Genomic DNA, 19,591 nt, shown 5'->3' on the forward strand with positions numbered 1-19,591 from the left:
GAGTAGTTGAAAATGTTATTGGATGTTCCATGAGTAGGGATCAGACACCAGTAGTAGCAGTCATGCAGAGTGAGCAAGACCTTGAAACACAAGTGCAGAAGAGAAAGGGATGCATAAGTATGCTGGTCCATGCTTAGATAAACTTTGAGATAAGGTACAGAGATCAAGTCACAAGGTGAGAATTGTAAAAGCATGATCATTCTTGGATCGCTAGCCTAGGGGCATACAGAGAAAGGCATGCAGCCGGACAGGAAGAGGCATAAATAGGAAGCTTAAACAACAACCTTCGCACATAGGCCTTACCGTATAATTCTGTGGACCTCCAACTTCTCTGGTGTGTATGTGTCAATCAAGACCTTCAGCTTTTCGAGCCTGAGAAAAAAATGGATGTCAATAATGGCGAACTAAGAGTGATCCACATCTTGCATCCATATTCAGAATTTAGAATTGCGACTGTTGAATACCTTATCAAGAAAATTGCACTCATTTCTAGACAAACACAATTGTCACTTAAACTGAAGAGAAAATTACATCAACAAGGGAATAAAATCGTCCCACTATTGACTGGTGTAGAGGAGAAAATTTCACAGAAAGACTCAGCAAAAGCATTAAAGATTTTCATCAAAGAAAAATCATTTCTCTTCAGTATTCGTTCTCCAGCACCGGCATTGTTCATGGAGCATATGCTTTTTCTTTTAAAAGAAATTCTTCTCTAGCCTAGTGATGGCTGCTGAATATTTTTATTTGAGTCTTTTCATTCTCTGGTCATCCTTATATTAATGACTGTAGGCTAGAAAATGACACTGCTTCTGTGGAATTTTTAGGTCATATGAAAGCTTGTATAAATAGTAACTCCTCAACCATTCTCGTAGAGTACTTCAGAAGATCATAAATTAATCTATATACACGTATGTCCTAAATCTTCCACATTACTACGTGTGGACATGCCCACGCCTCGTACTCAGCACCCACTCAACTTGGTCATATTCCCCTTGAGCCTCTTCTCTTAGTTCAGAGGGCCAATGCTTGTGGTGCACTGCTCCTGGGCTGCAGACATGCACTTTTCAACTCCTTCATTTGAAATTCTTTTGTGGCTCATGTTGCTTGGATTAAAGAATGCAATTCTTACAAGGCATACATACCCTTACGTGCACTGACTTAGCCTCTTCCCCCTGGATGACACGACTTACAACTCACAACACCATCACACACAGACACAAACATACTAAGTTAAAATTATTTTTGAAAAGGGCATTGAAAATTAATCTTTGTTGGCAGGATGACTTTGGTAGTCATGTTTCCTTGGAGCTCGGGGACTGTACTGTAAGAAAACAGCATGCCAGTAAAACACTTGTTTTCAGACCCCCGGACCGAGACACCTTTTACTACAGTACATGAAAGGAAGGGGCTTGGTGCACCAGCAATGTAGCCTACTAAGGCAGCACACTTACTAGGAAACATCTTGATGTGCAGTCAAACCTTAACACATAGAATGGTGCTGATGTGCCCACAGAGCCCAAAACAAGCTGTCTCAAAGAGCTTGGTCCAGACAAGTCCTGCAAAGGAGTACTCTAACCACATTCCACAAGTAACAGAAAATCATAACTGTGCTCTGGCCGAAGGAGACACATTTTCTTCCAATATTCTCTTGCAGTATTATACCCAACAGGCACTGTGTAGAACACCCCTTATCACTGTGCAGGAGCCGTGGACAACACACTCACACTCTAAATCCATCTCCTACGGCCCCTTGAAATCTGAGGCTGTTGAACAGCATACATCAAAATAAACTGATACCATGGCCTCTTTAATATAAAGTTGCTCCAGACCACCGTGGTGTTTCATGCCCCAGGATTTGACATTCAGTTTGAGAAGAAATTGTATGTCCTCTCATCAGAGGAGTTTAGAACTCTGAGGAGCGAGTCGCAATAAATGAACCGGGAGACCCAAAAACTCCACTTCTCACTGGATTCTCAACACATAAAAAATTATTTCTGTTTGGCCAATTTCCAAAATTCATTCCAATTAATGGGGTTTTCAAGATTGTTTGGGCACCAGACAGTTCCGGGGAGACCAGCTATGCACAAAACTGAAAATTATAAAACACAAGTTAAAAGGAGGTGGCAAGGCAGTTAGGAATCTGCAGTTAGTGTGCCCTTTAGAAAGAGTTTTACTGAAGGTAACTAAATTGTTTTCAAGATGATCCTTTTATCCGCAGTTTCCTCACCATGGGAATAGATACCAAAATAGCACCTCCAAAGGTAGTGAGTCTATCGAATGGCGCAGACCAAAAAATCCGGTGACTTGTCCCTCCTGCCAGACATGGCTATCAAGGCAGCAGTGTTTTATCATGTGGATTGACGTCACATCACAGCCTGACAGATGTCAAGAACATGCACTCCCCATGCCAATGCAGTGGTACCAGCCTTAGTTCTGTTTAAATGGGCCCACAGACCTTTCGGGGTGGTTTCTTGGTCAATGCATATCAGATCTTAATACAGAGAATCCATCTAAATGTGATCATTTACTGCACTGTTTTACCCTTCTTAGCCCTGGAGAACCTCACAAAGATCAAAATTCTTTTGGGGTCCAAGGGATGGAACCTTCCCTCCTATTTCATGAGGTGAGGCAGAGAAAAGAACACTAGAAGGATGGTGGGTTGTCCAACATGAAAGGTGTTACAACCTTCGGCAAGAAAGCGGCCCTAGTCCGCAACCCCAGTTTTTCTGGGGAAAAATGGTGTATGATTGATGAACAGACAGGGCTTGTAGGTCACTCAAGTGACAAGCAGCAATTATTGCTGTGAGAAAGACTGTTTTGAGAGTCCGTAGACACAAAGGACCGCTTTGCATTGCAGTAGCGTCTGCTACCAGACCCGGGTGGGGGATGGGAGGGGATGTGGGGGCAAAAAAAACAAGAAAAAAACACTTGCTTGAAAACAGCCAGCCACTTCCTCTCCATCATCCTCTTCTTTCCGTCTTCAGGCCGGCAGCAGGAAGCAGCTCCATTCAGTCGAAGAGCCAGGTCTTGAGTGTCTTCTTGAAGATGTTCAGGGAGGGGGCACGTTGATCGGGAGCTTATTCCAGGTCTTGGCCGCGATGTAGGAGAAAGCTCTTACCCCGTTCAGGCTCTGCGGATTCGCAGGATTTCGGCGAGGGTGGCGGATAGGAGGTTTCGCTTGGGTGCGTGGAAGGAGATTCTCTCATGGAGGTATTGGGGTCCTGTGTTAGGAAGGCATTTGTAGGCGGGGGGAGTACCTAGAAGGTGATTCTCTTATTAATGGGGAGCCAGTGGAGAGTCCGCAGGTGTTGGGTGATGCGATCGTGTCGAGGGATGCAGAGGACGAGTTTGGGTGTGGTGTTCTGTGTGCTGTTTATGAGTGCGTGGGTGACGGCCTTCCTTGAGTCGGGGGGGATCCATTTGCAGCTCTTTTGGAGGGTCCTGAGGGTGTTGTTGCAGCTGGGGGCGATGGCGTTGACCTGTCGGGTCATGGAGAGGGTGGAGTAGAGTACGATGCCGAGGTTATGGGCTTGGTCCAGGGGGTGGGAGGTCTGCCGAGGGCAGTGGGCCACCAGGTGTTGTCCCATGTAGAGGGGGAGGGTTCGAGCACGGGAACATCTGTCTTTCCAGAGTTGAGCTACAGGCAGCTGCTGCTCATCCAGGATGCAATATCCTGCATTCCTTCCTGGAAGTTGAGCCAGGTGGTTAGGGGGTCCTCGGTGAGGGAGAGGATGAGCTGGTTGTCGTCAGCGTAGGCTACTATGCTGAGTCCGTGCTGTCTGACGATGGGGGTCATGTAGATGTTGAAGAGCGTGGGGCTGAGTGACGATTCTTTGGGTACTCCACAGTTGATTTCCGTTGGTTTGGAGAGGAAGGGTGGCAGTCTGATTCTTTGGGTTCTGCCGGTGAGGAAGGAGTGGATCCAGTCAAGGGCCCTGTAGTTGTATGTCGATTTAGATTCCGTATCCATTTCCCGATTCATGCCCTTATATAGGTACATTTCACATTGCCCTTAACTAGGCATAGATATCCAGTCCTTATTTAGGCATAGTTCATGCTACGCAAATACAGGCATGGCGCTACTTCCATCTGTTCATCTACGTCACAACAATTTCTAGGAAAACCAGACTCTTAAGCCGTTAGGGACTTCCCCTTGCTTGGATATTGATTTCTCCAAGAACTCATTTATTATGCATGAACATCTATTCCTTAGGGGTTCATTCATGACGTTCATATACTCGACTTTACGTCAATGCTGGCATTCCTAAACACCTTCAAGGTATAAATATACCTTCACTTGCTATGGCAAAGCACGGTGTGGTTCGGTGCAGTTCGACTACCTACTTGCACGACGCAGCTCGCCACAGCAAGTCCCGAAGGAAGCCAACTCTCCAGCTGACGCACTGACTAGAAGCTGTACTCCTCCTGCCGAGAAATCCAGCTCCAGTGTTTCTGACTCCCCTTGCGGGGTGTTGGGAAATCGAGTCCAGAGAAAGAGATACCAACCTCTCTCATTCTAAAGGTATGGAGCTGATTAGAACCTAGAGTAACCTTTGGCTGATTCTTGGCAAAACTAAACTTAAGCTTAACAGCACCTACTTCTTCCCTCGTACTAGACCTAGGTTAGGTACACTGGGGTAGGCGTATTTTAGAAGCACTTGTTGAGTATTTTAGCCTATGTTATTTATGTATGTATTTTTATATATGTCATAGCAACAGACAATGCTATTACAGTATTATTTTATATTACTGTTTGCGCTGTACGCATTATACTTCCCATTCTAACGATTGTAGCAGTTCATATCTCTTGCATGAGAAATAAGACTGTTCAATTAACCCTTTTATTGAAACTCCCGTCTCTCTATTTCTATGCAACTCTGTAGAAACGAAGCATGCACGATTGACCAAGTGAACTAATTATCTATTGTTTCCACGACTAAAGATATTGTTCAGATTCTAGGGGAAACAAAGTTGTCATGTCTATGCGGTTGTCAGCGACTAATCCCTTCTTGTTTATTCGAGAAAGTTTCAAGTGACCTCCGAGTTAGCTGGCACACACACAATTAAGTTGAACCTCTTCCATGCTCATGACGGCTCCCGGCCGTCATGAGTCACGGTGGGCTTGTGCTGATGACGGCCGGGAGCAGTCATGACCACGCCCGCGATTGGAATGCTCAGCACTGCGGCAGAATTCGCGCCGCAACGATGAGGTTAATATACTCGATAGAGACATACTGACCTCAGTCCTATGTCAAATCTATAGTGTATATTATTCCAATGCGCAAAGCCTATTGGGAATATTGGAACTACACTACATGGCGACCAACGGTTTGGTAAGGCACTAATTTAATGCTAGATACTAAAGTAACTCAGTCGTGCTTTTCTCAGAGACCCCTTTTCCCGTAATACTCCAATAGACGTCTGGAGTGGGTAAGGGTTAATTTCCGCTATAGCTAGGTAGCACTAAAACTCCTATGTATTAGCTTTTTGGTTTGTTCAACGTTGAAGGATACAGGGTTCCAAAATATTGTGCACCTTATCAATGTTCCCTTGAAACTTGCTCTGCAATTTCCATTAAACAAAATGTCCCTAAACGGGGATAACAACACTGAAACCGGTGGAGATACGGCTGATCCAGCCGAGGCAACTTTTAACTTTACAGGTTTCCAAGAAACCAATGAGAATGCTGAAGTCATTCCTCAAAATTTAAGGAAAGCTATCACTATAAAACTTATAAAACATGGCTTAACATCAAGAGGTGGTAGGGCAGTTTTTGTGATCGAGGCCTATAAATCTCACCAGACAGAGGTATTCTATTCATGGATAGTCTTCCCAGAAGCAAATCCAGTAACACACGTTTCACTTCTACAAAGAAGATGATCCACCAGAGGAATACATTCCTTTCGAGGATATTGAAATTCCACTTGCATACCAGGAGCATGAGCTCTGGTTTAAAGGTGCGTTAAAACATTTCAATCACATTACCAGGCTCGGTCCACTAGGTAGACCAGGTGCAAAATGGCCTGTTTTAGCTGGCTATACACCTGACATTGAAGCAATGTCGGAAAATTAATTACTTAGTAATATACAAAGATTAGTAGAATTATACAGTTAAACCCCAAATGTCTGAAAATCCTGAAAATGATTTACTAAAAACATTCCTACTCCTTCCTAAAAGAAGTGGTAAAATAGCAAACAAACTTCTAAAGAGAAGCATTCTCATTCCAGAGGTAGGTCTCCTTAAAAGGAGCCATCTGAAAGGAGGTATAACTACAGGAACGAGGATAATTTGAGAAAACCTGATAGCTATCAAGACACTGGTACCTTTCAGACTTCGTCACAGAAATCCGAAAGAAGAGGACGGTCAGATAAAGAAGAAAGCGTGAAGTCCAAAGACGATTAACACGTTCAGAAAAACAAGAAACCTCAATTCACCAAAAAGAAGGTAGCAGGTTTAAAAATCAGACATGCCGAGGATCTTGAGGACACAACTCAAGATCGGAGAATGGGCTCAGACAATGTTGGACAGCGGAGCAGAAGTCGCAATAGCTCGCCAGAACCTGAAGAGTCTTCTGGAGACAGTGGACTTGAATGAATTCATTCAAGTTGAAACTGCAGATACCAGGGTTAGTTCTCCACAGAAGTTATTTGAAATAACACTCCAGATGGAGAGAGACATACCAAGAAAAGTGAAAGCACTCTTTTGGGAGCGACTTTCTAAGGGTTATGACATTCTTCTAGCTGAACAAGACTGGCCACCAGAATTTGTCAGGGAGTGCCCACATGGCGAAGACATCATTATGCCAGCCTTCTCTAATCATATTCCAATACATTTAAAATATACTTATGCCAGGAAATGAGCAGTAGCCGCCCAAGCTCTAGCATTATACAAAAATCTTGAAGGGGGGGATGAGGACTCACCTCACAACAAACTCCAATTAAAAAATCAACCAACTGCACAACGGCAGTACCCAGTTAAGCAAGAAGCTAAAAAACAGGTCCGGGAGATCTTAGATCAACTTGAATACCAAGGGGTGATTGCATCATGCACCTCATCAATGAACAATCCTTTGTTTCCTGTATCCAACCAAGACAATACATATTGTCTATTATTGGATTACAGACATCTAAACTCTTGTTGCAAAACATTTGCAGTGCAAAATGCACACAGTATGGCATTAATGAATAACATTGTGTGTAAAAAATATAAAACCACATTAGATATTTCTAACGGTTTCTTTTGTCGAAACATTGCAAATGAAAGCAGGTATTTAACTGCTTTCTCAATTATGGGGACACTGCGTCACTTCTGTCGTCCCCCGCAAGGATTCAAGAATAGTCTGGCTTATTCTCAGCAAGGGTAGCAGAGTTACTACAAATTTATGATGAGGCATTGTCATATGTCGATGACATCTATCTGACAGACGATGACTTGAATAGGCACTTGAACAGGGTGAACACCATAATATTGGGCACCGCCTCTGAAGGGTATAAATTCAATTTTAAGAAATCCCGAACTGCCCACCTCAACGTCTTTTTTCTAGGATAGGAGTTATCAAGTGAAGGCAAAAGCATGGCAGCCAACTTTTTAGAAAAGTGTGCGCTGCTTCAACCACCAAAAACGCTGAAAAACTAACAGTCAATTCTAGGATTCGTGAATTTCGGAAGAACTTACTTTTTAAATTACGCAGAAAGGGTAAAACCTCTCTACGAATTAATCAATCCTGATTTTAAAACAGTAAACTGGACACAAACACATACACAAATTTTGCGTTCACTCCAAACAGACGTTGGCAACAAAACATTTGCAAACAAGCGTAAACGTACGCAACTTAGTGATCCGAATAATTCCTGGTCAGTGCGGATTCACGTACTTAACCTTTAATGAAGGAGAAAAAGTATCAAAAGCATACAAACCACATTTGTACACACAAGCAGAAATGAAATTCACTTGTACAGAAAAAATTCTGACAGCTGTTCAAACTGCTGTAGCAAAAGAAAGAGCGCTCGCACAGGGAAAACAAATTATGGTCATGACTTCGCAGGAACAAAAGCGAGCATTCCAAATGCAAAAGCTTTACATCCGAGATGGATACAATGGGTTAATTCACTTGCTGCAACTGAAGTTCAATACGTTTTTGATCCATATTTGTAAACACAAGCATTTCTACAATACGAACAAGAATGTCCTCTGACTACTGAAATTCTGCCTCTAGAACACTATAAATGTATGATTTATACTGAGGGATCAGCACAACCCGCAATGGGGGAGGGGGGTAAACAAGCTTCAGTGCTGCATGCGCGATTGTTAAAGGTCGTATGCGCAATGGCAAATTCAGACCCATGGTCACAAAAACGCAATCTCTAGGAGATTGTACAGCTCAGCGAGCTGAACTACAAGCCTTCATCATGGCACTTGAAAATACGGATCGCGAATTCCCCACACTCATAGAGTGCGATTCTTTCTATTGTGTCCAATCCTACAATGAATATTTACAGAATTGGATTCAAAACGGTTTCAAAGATGCACAAGAAGGCACAATCAAGCATGAAAAGCTTCGAGAACAAGTAGGTCAGTTACGAGAAGGACTACAAAACACGCATGTGATACACACGCTGAGTCATCAATGTGATGGTGTTCACGTTGAAGGGAATTCATTGGCTGATAAAGCAGCAAAGGCAGCTCTGCAAATGGCTTCTGTGGCAGCAACCATTCGTTCAAAAACGAAAATAGACAGTGAAATAATGCTGGCTGTCAATGTTTCAAGCAAAGACATTGGTAAAACGTTACAGAAAGGGTTTCCACTGAAATACTTGTATATAACTTATGCAAACAATGTTCCTTTTGCTCGAATCTCTGGAGTGGGGGATAGGGTACTTCCAAACATGGAACATAGATTAGGACTAATCCTAGCAGCACATGAAGGGCTAGCGTCTGCTCATGCAGCAGTTTCTACCATTGTGTCATTGTTAAAACAGAGATACTGGTGGCCACGCATGAAGAAACAAACCAGAAACTATGTTTTGGAATGTGAAATATGCCAGAAGATGAAAGTCTCTACCATGAAACGTCCTGCGCAGACACCCTTGTTAATTTCAGATAAATAATTAGCTTGCGTTTACCTGGATCACTGCGGTCCCCTACAGAGGGATGGTGAATATAAATATATGATGGTCGCTGTGGGTTCGTGTTCAAGGTTCCTTTGGATGTGGCTTCAGCGCTCGGTTGACGCTCGAACTGTTATAAAAGATTTGCGAGTCTTTATCGGCATATACGCAGTCGGCACGTACATTCTGACCAGGGTCCTGCGGTTAGCTCTCGAGCTTACAAGGAGGCCATGGCCAATGTGGGCGTTGCAGTGCGATACCCTTCTCAATTCCATCCCGAGGGAAGTTCGGTTGTGGAAAGAAAAAACCGGGACATAAAGCAATCTATAACAGCTAGGGTATTAGGTTCGGGTGACGAGTGGGTCAAACATCTAATAAGTGTCCAATGTAGTCTTAATAACTTGCCAAGAAGTTCTCTAGGGGGTAGCACTCCATATGAGGTCCTTTTTGGGACAAGAATGTTGGTCTCGGACCTTGATTGTCAGACATCAGTGGTGGAACAAAAAACATTTGATATAAAAGATCGTTTGGCTGTTTTACAGGACCTTAAATGAACTAAGAACAAAACAAAGCAACGTGTTCCTGAAGCCAACCAATACTGGGGAAAAACCAACCGTCCCAGCAAGGCCTGTCTGGATCCCAAAGCTTGGTGATCTAGTCGGAGAAAAGATTGTGGACAAGAAGGAATTTGGGCCTTCTTACAGACAACCAGTACCTGTCTTAGCAATCCACGGAACAAGAACAGTTTTACTGCTGCCCCTTGCTGGTAAAAAGGAGAACAGGTTTGTGTCTATCGATCTGATTAAACCCCATTATGTGGCCTATACTAAGGAGTAGGCCAAGTGGACTCCGCCAATGTAGCAGACGCACTCCTCTAGCTAAAATCCAAGAGGTTCAAACTGAGAGACTCATCACCTTTGAGGAATCTGCAGTGCGAAAAGAAGGACTAAGCAACAAATTATGGAACTTGTACCTCTTGAGACCCAAATAATAGTTTGTCAAGTAACACCTGTCTACAACGAAGTAGCATATGTCTACAATGAAGTACCAAGTGATCAAGTGGTTCCAGCGATTTCAACGAATCCTGACAACAATTGACAAAACTGCCTCTGGCTATTTCATTAACTTTGATAGGTTTTCTGAGGATCCCAGCGAACCTGAAACCCTGCCAGCAAAAAGAACTTTCAAAGAACAAGCAAATGACCTTTTTCATCACCTGGAAATGACTTATCTGATTTCACCATGGATTGAGCTATGGATTGTGTTGGGTTATATTTTTCCTTCTACTTTGGTTGACTCTGGTAATAACTCTGGGTATGCTGATAAATGGAAGATATGTCAAAATGGACACAGCAAGTAAGAACTTCAACTTCAACCTCAAGCCACACAAATCATCCCATTGTGAAAAAGAGACTTGTCGTCAGTAAACATCACAGCCGTTCCTATACCAGATGGTAAAGCATGGGTCAAAACGGATTATGACATTTTTGGCCCGTCGGAGCTGTTGAAGATTCCACACTTATTCAAGATTTCATTAAGTGACTGTTTCATCAGGTACAATTTCAGATGATTGGAACTTCGAGACAGTTAATAATATGATTTCAGCCCTAGAAATGTCTGCGATATTTACAAATCATGAATATTTAGAAGGTTCATCAGACTATGAACAAATGTATTGTTATAATCATTATGGTCATCATTTCTTGCACAAATCTGCAAATCCTAGAAATGTATTAATGTATAACCAATGGGAACATTGTCCTACGCCACCAAAGGGTAGCTCAAACACTTTTGCTATGAAATTTCCATACTTTTTAATGTATCCAATGCCGAATCGTTTTACTTTAAAAATGTAAACAAAACAGGAATGAAAAGTATGTTAATGAATACCAAACAGATTTATTCTGCAGCCTATTATGCCCAACTGTCTAAAATAGGTTTCGACTTTTGGAAAGACAACATTGAGACAAAAACTGTCTGGGGTACAAAAGATTGGCAGGTACAGGGTGTAGAAGCTATGTTTAGAGCATGTATCATCCCTGAGCAAATTATGTTTTTGAATGACACTGTCCAACAGACGTCTTGCCTTGGGTTAGTCAAGATCAAAGACATGAACAATCCGTCCATACCTACACTTGCACCTGATATTGATAACACTTTAGCGGGGGAGGTCGACGTACGTACTATTGTGCATCACAACAGAACAGATCCAAATTTGAATAAATGGTTGATCTGGCCCACAGACACAAACAACTGTCAAGATAGATTCCTGCACCAGACGCAGGGTTTCACATTCAATAGGCCAGACCCAAGATATGTTCAAAGACAGCATCCTGGAATAGTAGCAACATACAGTGTGGGGGAACACTGCCTTGATTGGCAACAGAAATCTACACTTAAGGATGTAAAACAACACTTATCTTTACTTAAAGATGACGCTGACCGTAGGGAATTCTTGCTAGGACCAAGGAAACCGCGTCAAAAACGTTTTATATATGCTGGTATATATGCTGCTTATAATGAAGCATGGAAGATTACGCAAGCAGAGACTGCAGAAAGAATACGAGAAATTGATCGTATTAATTTAGAGAAAGCTCTCTCTCTGGTTGACAATGGGTTAATGACGGTCATCCAGGATATACTCATTGGACAGAATAGTGTCTTCTGCCATAGACAACATGGAACAGGATTTGGTCATGTTGCAAAATGGTCAGTTGCAATTACGTTCTATCATGCTATTAGGTTGGACGTTGCAAAACCTTCATTCAGGCTATGTGCCTTGGCGTTTAATCAATACTACGTCACTGTTTTCAGAATTCAATCTCACTAATAAACAGATCAAATTGGCACAAAGGGAAGCAGACTATACGGTGCTGAGCAATGAAAAACTGGAAAGATTGCCATTTACGGTAGCAGATAAATCAGCTACTGAATGGATTATACATGGAACAATCACTCTGCCTATTACAATTTTCCATTTTCAGTATTGCCTAAAACGCATACCAGCAGGCACATATGAAAGGTTGGGTCAAAAATACATCAAGACATCCTGGGACTTACCATACACACACAGATGTTGGAGTGGCAGACGTGTAGTGTTTCTTAGTGGTTCTAACTGTGAAAACGCACTAAATGGTCCTGTCCTTTGTCAGAGTATAAACTTACACGGGCCTGCGATGGTTCCTCTAACAATTTAACCTGCAAGGTTCACCAGCTGCAGTGATTGATCCAATTTTTGGACAACTTTCGAATGAGAGTTACCTCATGTTGAACGATCACAGCTGCTGTGGCATGTTGCCAGGTATACCATATCTAGTAACTGTGTCATCCAGGGTCACTTGCTGTATGCAAGTATTGTTTCCAAAGACCAAATCAGTTAGGAAGTCACAACTTTGGCCTTCACTGAACATCTCTTCTATACGAATTGATACTTCAAGCAGAATGAAAGTCATTCTTCTGCAAAAAACGGTGCCACTGATCTCGGCCAAAGAAACCTATGATCTACAAGTCGCAAGGACTTCTGCCGAGATACATGCCCTTTTAGCTACAAACTGCCCTATACATTTCTCAGAAATGTTAAGTTGTATCTTAAACATGTCTGATACGAGCGGTATTCTACATGTATTTAAGACCGTATTTTCTGGACTGTAAGCACCTTTTCAAGCAGTCCTAGGAATAGTTCCAAACTTCGTGCACTCTGTGTTTGGCGGACTGCCCCTCCTTTGGGAATTTTTGCAGGGATACTATTTTTGCTCCTACAGCTGCAAAATGGCAAGCCAAATCACCAGCGACACCCAGTTCTCCATGGACACAACTATACTGGCGATGAAGTGTCGTGAGCGCATCGTCAGAATTCTAGAACTACCTCGTCTATGAGGATTAAATACCACATGGTTTCTGTCAGAAAGAGTCAGAATAACTTTATTCGGCTTACTCAAAAGCCATACAAAGAGAGAAAAATAAAGTACATTTCATATAAGATAAAATTTTCCTATTTGCACAAAAGACATTAAATGAATAACAATATAACAAGCAGTTAAAAAGTGTAACATATGCACATAGGTATAAATGATAAAAAACATTTACACTAAAACTAATCTTGACAGACAGCTTTCACCCTTGAGGCGGCTACCAGGAAGTTAGCAATGCAGAAAGTAACGTGGGGATTAGGTAATAATTGTAGATAGAGCAAAGCCGGTCTCACTTGAGTGAAGCCGGCCGTTTTGAGTATAGGCAACAAATATTTTTTCCTTGGCTCTAAGTACAACCCACAGAACATGACAAAATGCATTGTATCTTGCACTGAAAACTGGTCGCAGCTACAGGGCAGAGCTAATTCTGGCTTCTGCCAATTTTTAAAAGAGCCTAAATAAAAATGTAACAAATTAAATCTAAATTTGATTAAAAGGAACCTATGGAAGGGAATTGTTACAAAGCCAAGATAGGGTGCAAGTGATAACGAATTAGCCAGTAAACAATGGTCCCTCACTGCCGGTTTTACCAATTCGCGTTCTTCGCGGCATGCTTCCTTCCTTTCCATAAAGGACTTTTTCACAAAATCAATGTCTTGGATCTTAATATTCTCAGGGGAGGTAAAAAGCTCCGGACGGCCTAGATCTGAAAATGCTCTGGTCAAATAAGCCAACCAAGGAATCTTGTTGGATTTATCCAGGGACAGCACGTCAGACATGATCTTGTGATTCAGTGGGAGCTCTTCATTCATCCACATTTTCAGCCAAAGGATCAAGGGGGCCATACTCAGCTTATCAGAAAGAAACTGTAGGCCCACTTCTTTATGAATAGAATAAGTTGGAGTCGACTGGGGTACAGAAAGTAGGGTTCTGATAAATCTGTTCTCCGCTCTCTGTATTGGTTCTACATTTACATATCCCCACAATGCAGAACCATATAGGGCAATAGCCACAGATTTACTGTTATAGATTTTTAGTATGGCTTCCATAGGCCTAGCCCCTAACCTGCCGGCAAAGCCCAGGAGCGCTGATGATGATCTAATAACAGCCAACCTCTTGGCTCTTACCTGCGGGCCCCAGGACCCTTTCTGGTCGAACAATACGCCTAAATAAGGGAATGTAGATACCCTAGAGACCGTGTCTCCCCTGCATGTGAATGTTTTATTTCTCTTCTTGCGACACTCTCGACCCACCACCATTGTGTGTGACTTGGTTACGTTTATCTTAAGATCCAGTTGCTCCATAAACGAACCAAAGGCATTCAAAAGGCACTGGAGGCCAACACCTGTGCGGGCAATCAGCACGGCGTCATCCGCATATAGGAGCGGCGGAATCTTGGTCGCTCCTACACGCGGGACGTCGGCTTCCTGCCCCCCCAGATGTGCGCCCAGGCCATTAATATAGATGGTGAAGAGCAAGGGGGCTAAAATGCAGCCCTGACGCACCCCCCTTAATGATCTAAAGGGAGTGGTGCACCTACCCTCGTTCATTACGCGTACACTTGAAAAGAGTTGTTGATGCAGGGTAGCTATAAAGGTAACCAATGCCTCATCAATACCCATTTCCAACCAGATGGACCACAACTTTGTCCGGTTGACTAGGTCAAAAGCCGAGGAGAGGTCCATGAATGCGAGATACACTGACCCGTCCTTGGCCACAGTATATTTGGAGATGAGCAGATGTAAATTAGCGCATTGTTCAATAGTCCCCTTTCTTTCCCTAAAGCCGTATTGGATTTCAGACAACCCCCCACAATTCTCAACATTCTCCCTCAACCTAGTTAAAAGAACTCTACCTAAATTTTTTACTGATGAGTCCAAAAGGGATATGGGCCTATAGCAGCCTGGATCATCCCGCCGGCCTTTTTTAAAAATAGGGACAATGGTAGAGGTGTCCCATGAGGCAGGTGCGGAATTACCATTAACAGCGTTGAACACATTTGCCAAAACTTCAGCCCACAATTTTGGTGAGTACATGAAAAAGTCGGCGGGAACACCGTCAGGGCCGGGTGCCTTATGCTTTGTAGTGGCCAAGATGGCTTTCTCCACCTCAGTTCGGTGAAAAAAAATGGGGCGGATAACTGAGGTTTTCAACGGGACATTATTGGTCGCATCGACAGTATCCCCGTAGACATTTTTAAAGTGTGACAGCCATTTTTCGTCGGAGACAACACAATCCATAGATTCGTTGCTGTCATCTGAAAAAAAAGGCTGTTTGATGATCTCCCAGAATTCTTTACTATCTTTCAGGACTGCCACCGAAAGGAGGCTATCCCAAGCATCTTGTTTGATAATATCCTTTCGTTTTTTAACAGCTAGCTTATAGATCTTCCTAAGTCTGGTGATCTCACTTTTTACCCTAGGAGTGTTTTTTAGGGCTGTCAGCAATGATCTATGTGCTTTTGAGCATGCTGAATCAAACCAGCGCTTATTTCCTGGGGTTCCTTTTTGTGTCTTTGCTAGGAGATCCTGTGATACCTGCCCACATATTCCCTCAAATGCCTCAACAATTTCTTGGCCCTGGGCACAAGGATTCTTGCATGTCTCAACCTGGTCCTTGATTTTTACAAAATTTTCTGCATAGAATTTTTCCGGTACCACCTTTGCCCATTTCATGCGTCTACCTTGGTCAGAAGTCCTCAAGGGATGGGCAGGCCTTACTATCAGTGGCGATGGTCCCATATGGCCTCCCCACGCTACTTCTAATTCTACCGGATTGTGGTCGCTAAAGTGTGATTGTACTGTGCGATAAGAGATAGCCCGGCTTAAGATACCGAGGGATATGAAAATGTAATCTATAATTGTACCTTGAGGGATGCCAGTGAAGGTTGGCAATCTAGTGCCACCGTCTGGTTCATGCAAATCAAAGTTGGCAAGAAGATCTTCCAACTCCTCACCCTCTACGGTATGTTCAAAGTGAGGTCCCTCTAGGCCATCATCCCCTTCAGTGCTACTTTTCATGCAAATTAAGTTACACGGATGGATATTAAAATCGCCTAATAAAATGTATTCAATATCAGACTTAGTATTCTGACTGACCAAATTTAAAATATTATCTAAATCGGTGATGTTTCGACCTCTATGGTCGCTATTCCCTGAATTGTAGAAATTTATAAAAATAGTCCTGCTGGTGTTATTAGTCACTCTTTCTACCATCAAAATATTGGGCGAGTTGGTACTAATCTGCCTGCAGCTTCCCTTTAGGTCTAATGAGAACAACATTAGTAGGCTTCCCTTTGCCCTCCCCATACGACTGGGAACAGCTGCTTTAGTAAAACTACTAAACCCATCCCACCAAAGGTTGTCAGAGATATCCCAGGTTTCCTGAAGGGCGATGATATGGTGGCCTAAGACAAAGTTTGACCATGCCTTATCCTGTTGCTTGCCGTTTAGCCCTGCTATATTCCAACTTATCAACTTACAGGAGTCTCTGGGTGTCTTAGGTTCAGAGTACCGCACAAATACCCCTTCATTATTATGTGGTGATTGAGTTGGTTCATTAGGACCAACTTCCAATAGGCTCTGTGACTTGTCTCTGGCAAGGCACTGATTGGTACAGTGCTCCGACAGATATAACATGGGGGGATGGTCATGTCTAGATATAATTTGGTCTTCCTGCCCCATCTGACATGGTTTCTGTCATTCAGGCCAATCTGGCAAGATTGCAGCTTACCTGTTCTACGCTGCCTGCTATGCGGAGAAGAATGCGTATGAGACACGTCTCACAATCCCATCAGTCATGCCAACGGATGTTGATACGTTGTTTGAACCGGTAACGGCCCATGCTTTGTCTTGTCCCCAGCAGCTACCAATTCTGATGACGGCATTCATTGAGATCTCACAGACGCAAATTGCAACTGCTGAGGTACGAGAGAAAACAGGCGCGCAGGTATCATCCATTGCTAATGCGACCAATGCTGACGGTGATGCTTCACATCTATGTGCAGTTAATCTTCTAAACGAGGTAATCCAACTTTTGTCTACAATGGTAGATGACTTTTTTGTCAACAGATATAAAAGATTTCATGTTTTCTCCAAGCCCGAACACTGACTTGATTGTGGCACACAATGTTCTGAGAGACTATGAATTTGACCGTCATTTTTCAAAACAAGGTACTAACCTTGGAATTCTCCTTTTTCCTAGGATACATTTTTTTTCTCCAAAATTGTATTTTTTGATTTTTGGCACAAGTAAATCTGCTTATAGTAGAACTATTCATAGAGAACAAGACTTCTTTGAAAACGTCCAGAGACAATATATGACCTTGTCCGCAAACAGTTTTATGTAATCTGACATGAAATGGTTTCAGCACTTTTTCTTCTGTATTTACGAACCATTTCATAAATGTATATTTTCATGATTCATTCATTTAGCATTCAAATGGCAATATATGCTTAGAATGAAACATTGCTTTAATGTGTACAGCACCAATGCAATAGAAACATGCTTTTAGCACTTAGTAATGTCGTACTTAAGAAAGTGGAGTGGGTGTTGTATGTCGAGTTAGATTCTGTATGCATTTCCTGACTCGTGCCATTATATAGGTAGATTTCACATTGCCCTTATAGAGGCATTGATATCCAGTCCTTATTTAGGCATAGTCCATGCTACCCAAATACAGGTATGGCTACTTCCATCCGTTCATCTACGTCACAACGATTTCTAGGAAAACCAGACTCTTAAGCGGTTAGGGACTTCCCCTTGCTTGGATATTGATTTCTCCAAGAACTCATTTATTATGCATGAACATCTATTCCTTAGGGGTTCATTCATGACGTTCATATGCCCGACTTTACATCCATGCTGGCATTCCTAAACACCTTCAAGGTATAAATATACCTTCACTTGCTATGGCAAAGCATGGTGTGGTTCGACTACCTACTTGCACGACGAAGCTCGCCACAGCAAGTCCCGAAGGAAGCCAACTCTCCAGCTGACGCACTGACTAGAAGCTGTCCTCCTGCTGCCGGGAAATCCAGCTCCATTGTTTCGGACTCCCCTTGCGGGGTGTTGGGAAATCGAGTCCCGAGAAAGAGATACCAACCGCTCTCATTCTAAAGGTATGGAACCGATTAGAACCTAGAGAAACCTTTGGCAGATTCTTGGTAAACTAAACTTAAGCTAAATAGCACCTACTTCTTCCCTCGTACTAGACCTAGGTTAGGTACACTGGGGTAGTATTTTAGCCTGTGTTATTTATGTATGCATTTTTATATATGCCATAGTAACAGACAATGCTACTACAGTATTTTATATTACTGTTTACGCTGTACGCATTATACTTTGCATTCTGTCTAACGATTTGAGCAGTTCATATCTCTTACATGAGAAATAAGACTGTTTGATAAACCCTCTTATTGAAACGCCTGTCTCTCTAGTTCTATGCAACTCTGTAGAAACGAAGCATGCATGATTGACTAGGTGAACTAGTTATCTAATGTTTCCACAACTCTGAAGACATTGTTCCGATTCTGGGGGAAACAAAGTTGTCATGTTTATGCGGTTGTAAGAGACTTATCCCTTCTTGTTTATTTGAGAAAGTTTCTAGTGATCTCGAAGTTAGCTGTCACACACACAATTAAGTTTAATATACTGGATAGAGACATACTGACCTCAGTCCAATGTAAAATCTATAGTGTATATTATTCCAATGCGCAGAGCTTAATGGGAATATAGGAACTACACTACACTGTATTCCGGCATTGCAGACTCTGGCGGTGAGTGTGAGGTGGGAGACTGTGTTGAATGCTGCAGGGTGGAGGGCCGCGGTGTGTCCTTGTTCGAGGAGGGTGCAGATGTCGTCTGTGGCGGAGAGCAGAGTGGTCTTGGTGCTGTGGTTGCTGCGTAATCCGGAATAAGAGGGATCGAGGATGGAGTTTTCTATGATGAATCTTTTCAGCTGCGGTACAAAAGGGGGTGGCGATGGACGGAGCATCTGAACCAATCAAACACTCACACCCAGGCAACAGATCTGGGTTTAATCCATTACCGTTCTTTAGCCCACTCTGCCACCCTAGTTCAGACATGGCCATATGCAAATCAGTCTGACCCTGTGCCTCATGGGAACAGTCCAGCCCGAACTGCCAAGCCATGCCTTCCCTGGACCGGAAACAAGCATCCTAGGACCGGTTTCTGGCATTACATCCGTCTTCAGCCAGGCTTGCTTGAATCCAGTGGTAAAGTGAGCAAGGGACTCACGTCCGAGCATTCCCTGCCAACTTATGGCGAACAAAGCGGTACAAAAGGGGGTGGCGATGGATGGAGCATCTGAACCAATCAAACACTCACACCCAGTCAACAGATATGGGTTTAATCCATCACTGTTCTTTAGCCCACTCTGCCACCCCAGTTCAGACATGGCCATATGCAAATCAGTCTGACCCTGTGCCTCATGGGAACAGTCCAGCCCGAACTGCCAAGCCATGCCTACAAGCTTCCTAGGACCGGTTTCTGGCATTACAGCCGTCTTCAGCCAGGCTTGCTTGAATCCAGTGGCAAAGTGAGCAAGGGAA

General features: G+C 43.0%; 1 protein-coding gene across 1 annotated transcript in view; it reads right to left on the reverse strand.

The window, feature by feature from the left end:
- HAUS4 (HAUS augmin like complex subunit 4) overlaps nt 1-19,591 on the reverse strand; it is a 288,206-nt gene that overhangs the window by 83,954 nt on the left and 184,661 nt on the right. The window contains exon 9 of the mRNA XM_078644887.1: nt 304-372. Coding sequence (XP_078501013.1) covers nt 304-372 — 69 coding nt within the window. The remainder of the gene's footprint in view (nt 1-303; nt 373-19,591) is intronic.

The sequence above is a fragment of the Lissotriton helveticus genome, chromosome 5_1 (assembly GCF_964261635.1).
Source record: "Lissotriton helveticus chromosome 5_1, aLisHel1.1, whole genome shotgun sequence".
In the NCBI taxonomy this organism is placed as follows: Eukaryota; Metazoa; Chordata; class Amphibia; order Caudata; family Salamandridae; genus Lissotriton; species Lissotriton helveticus.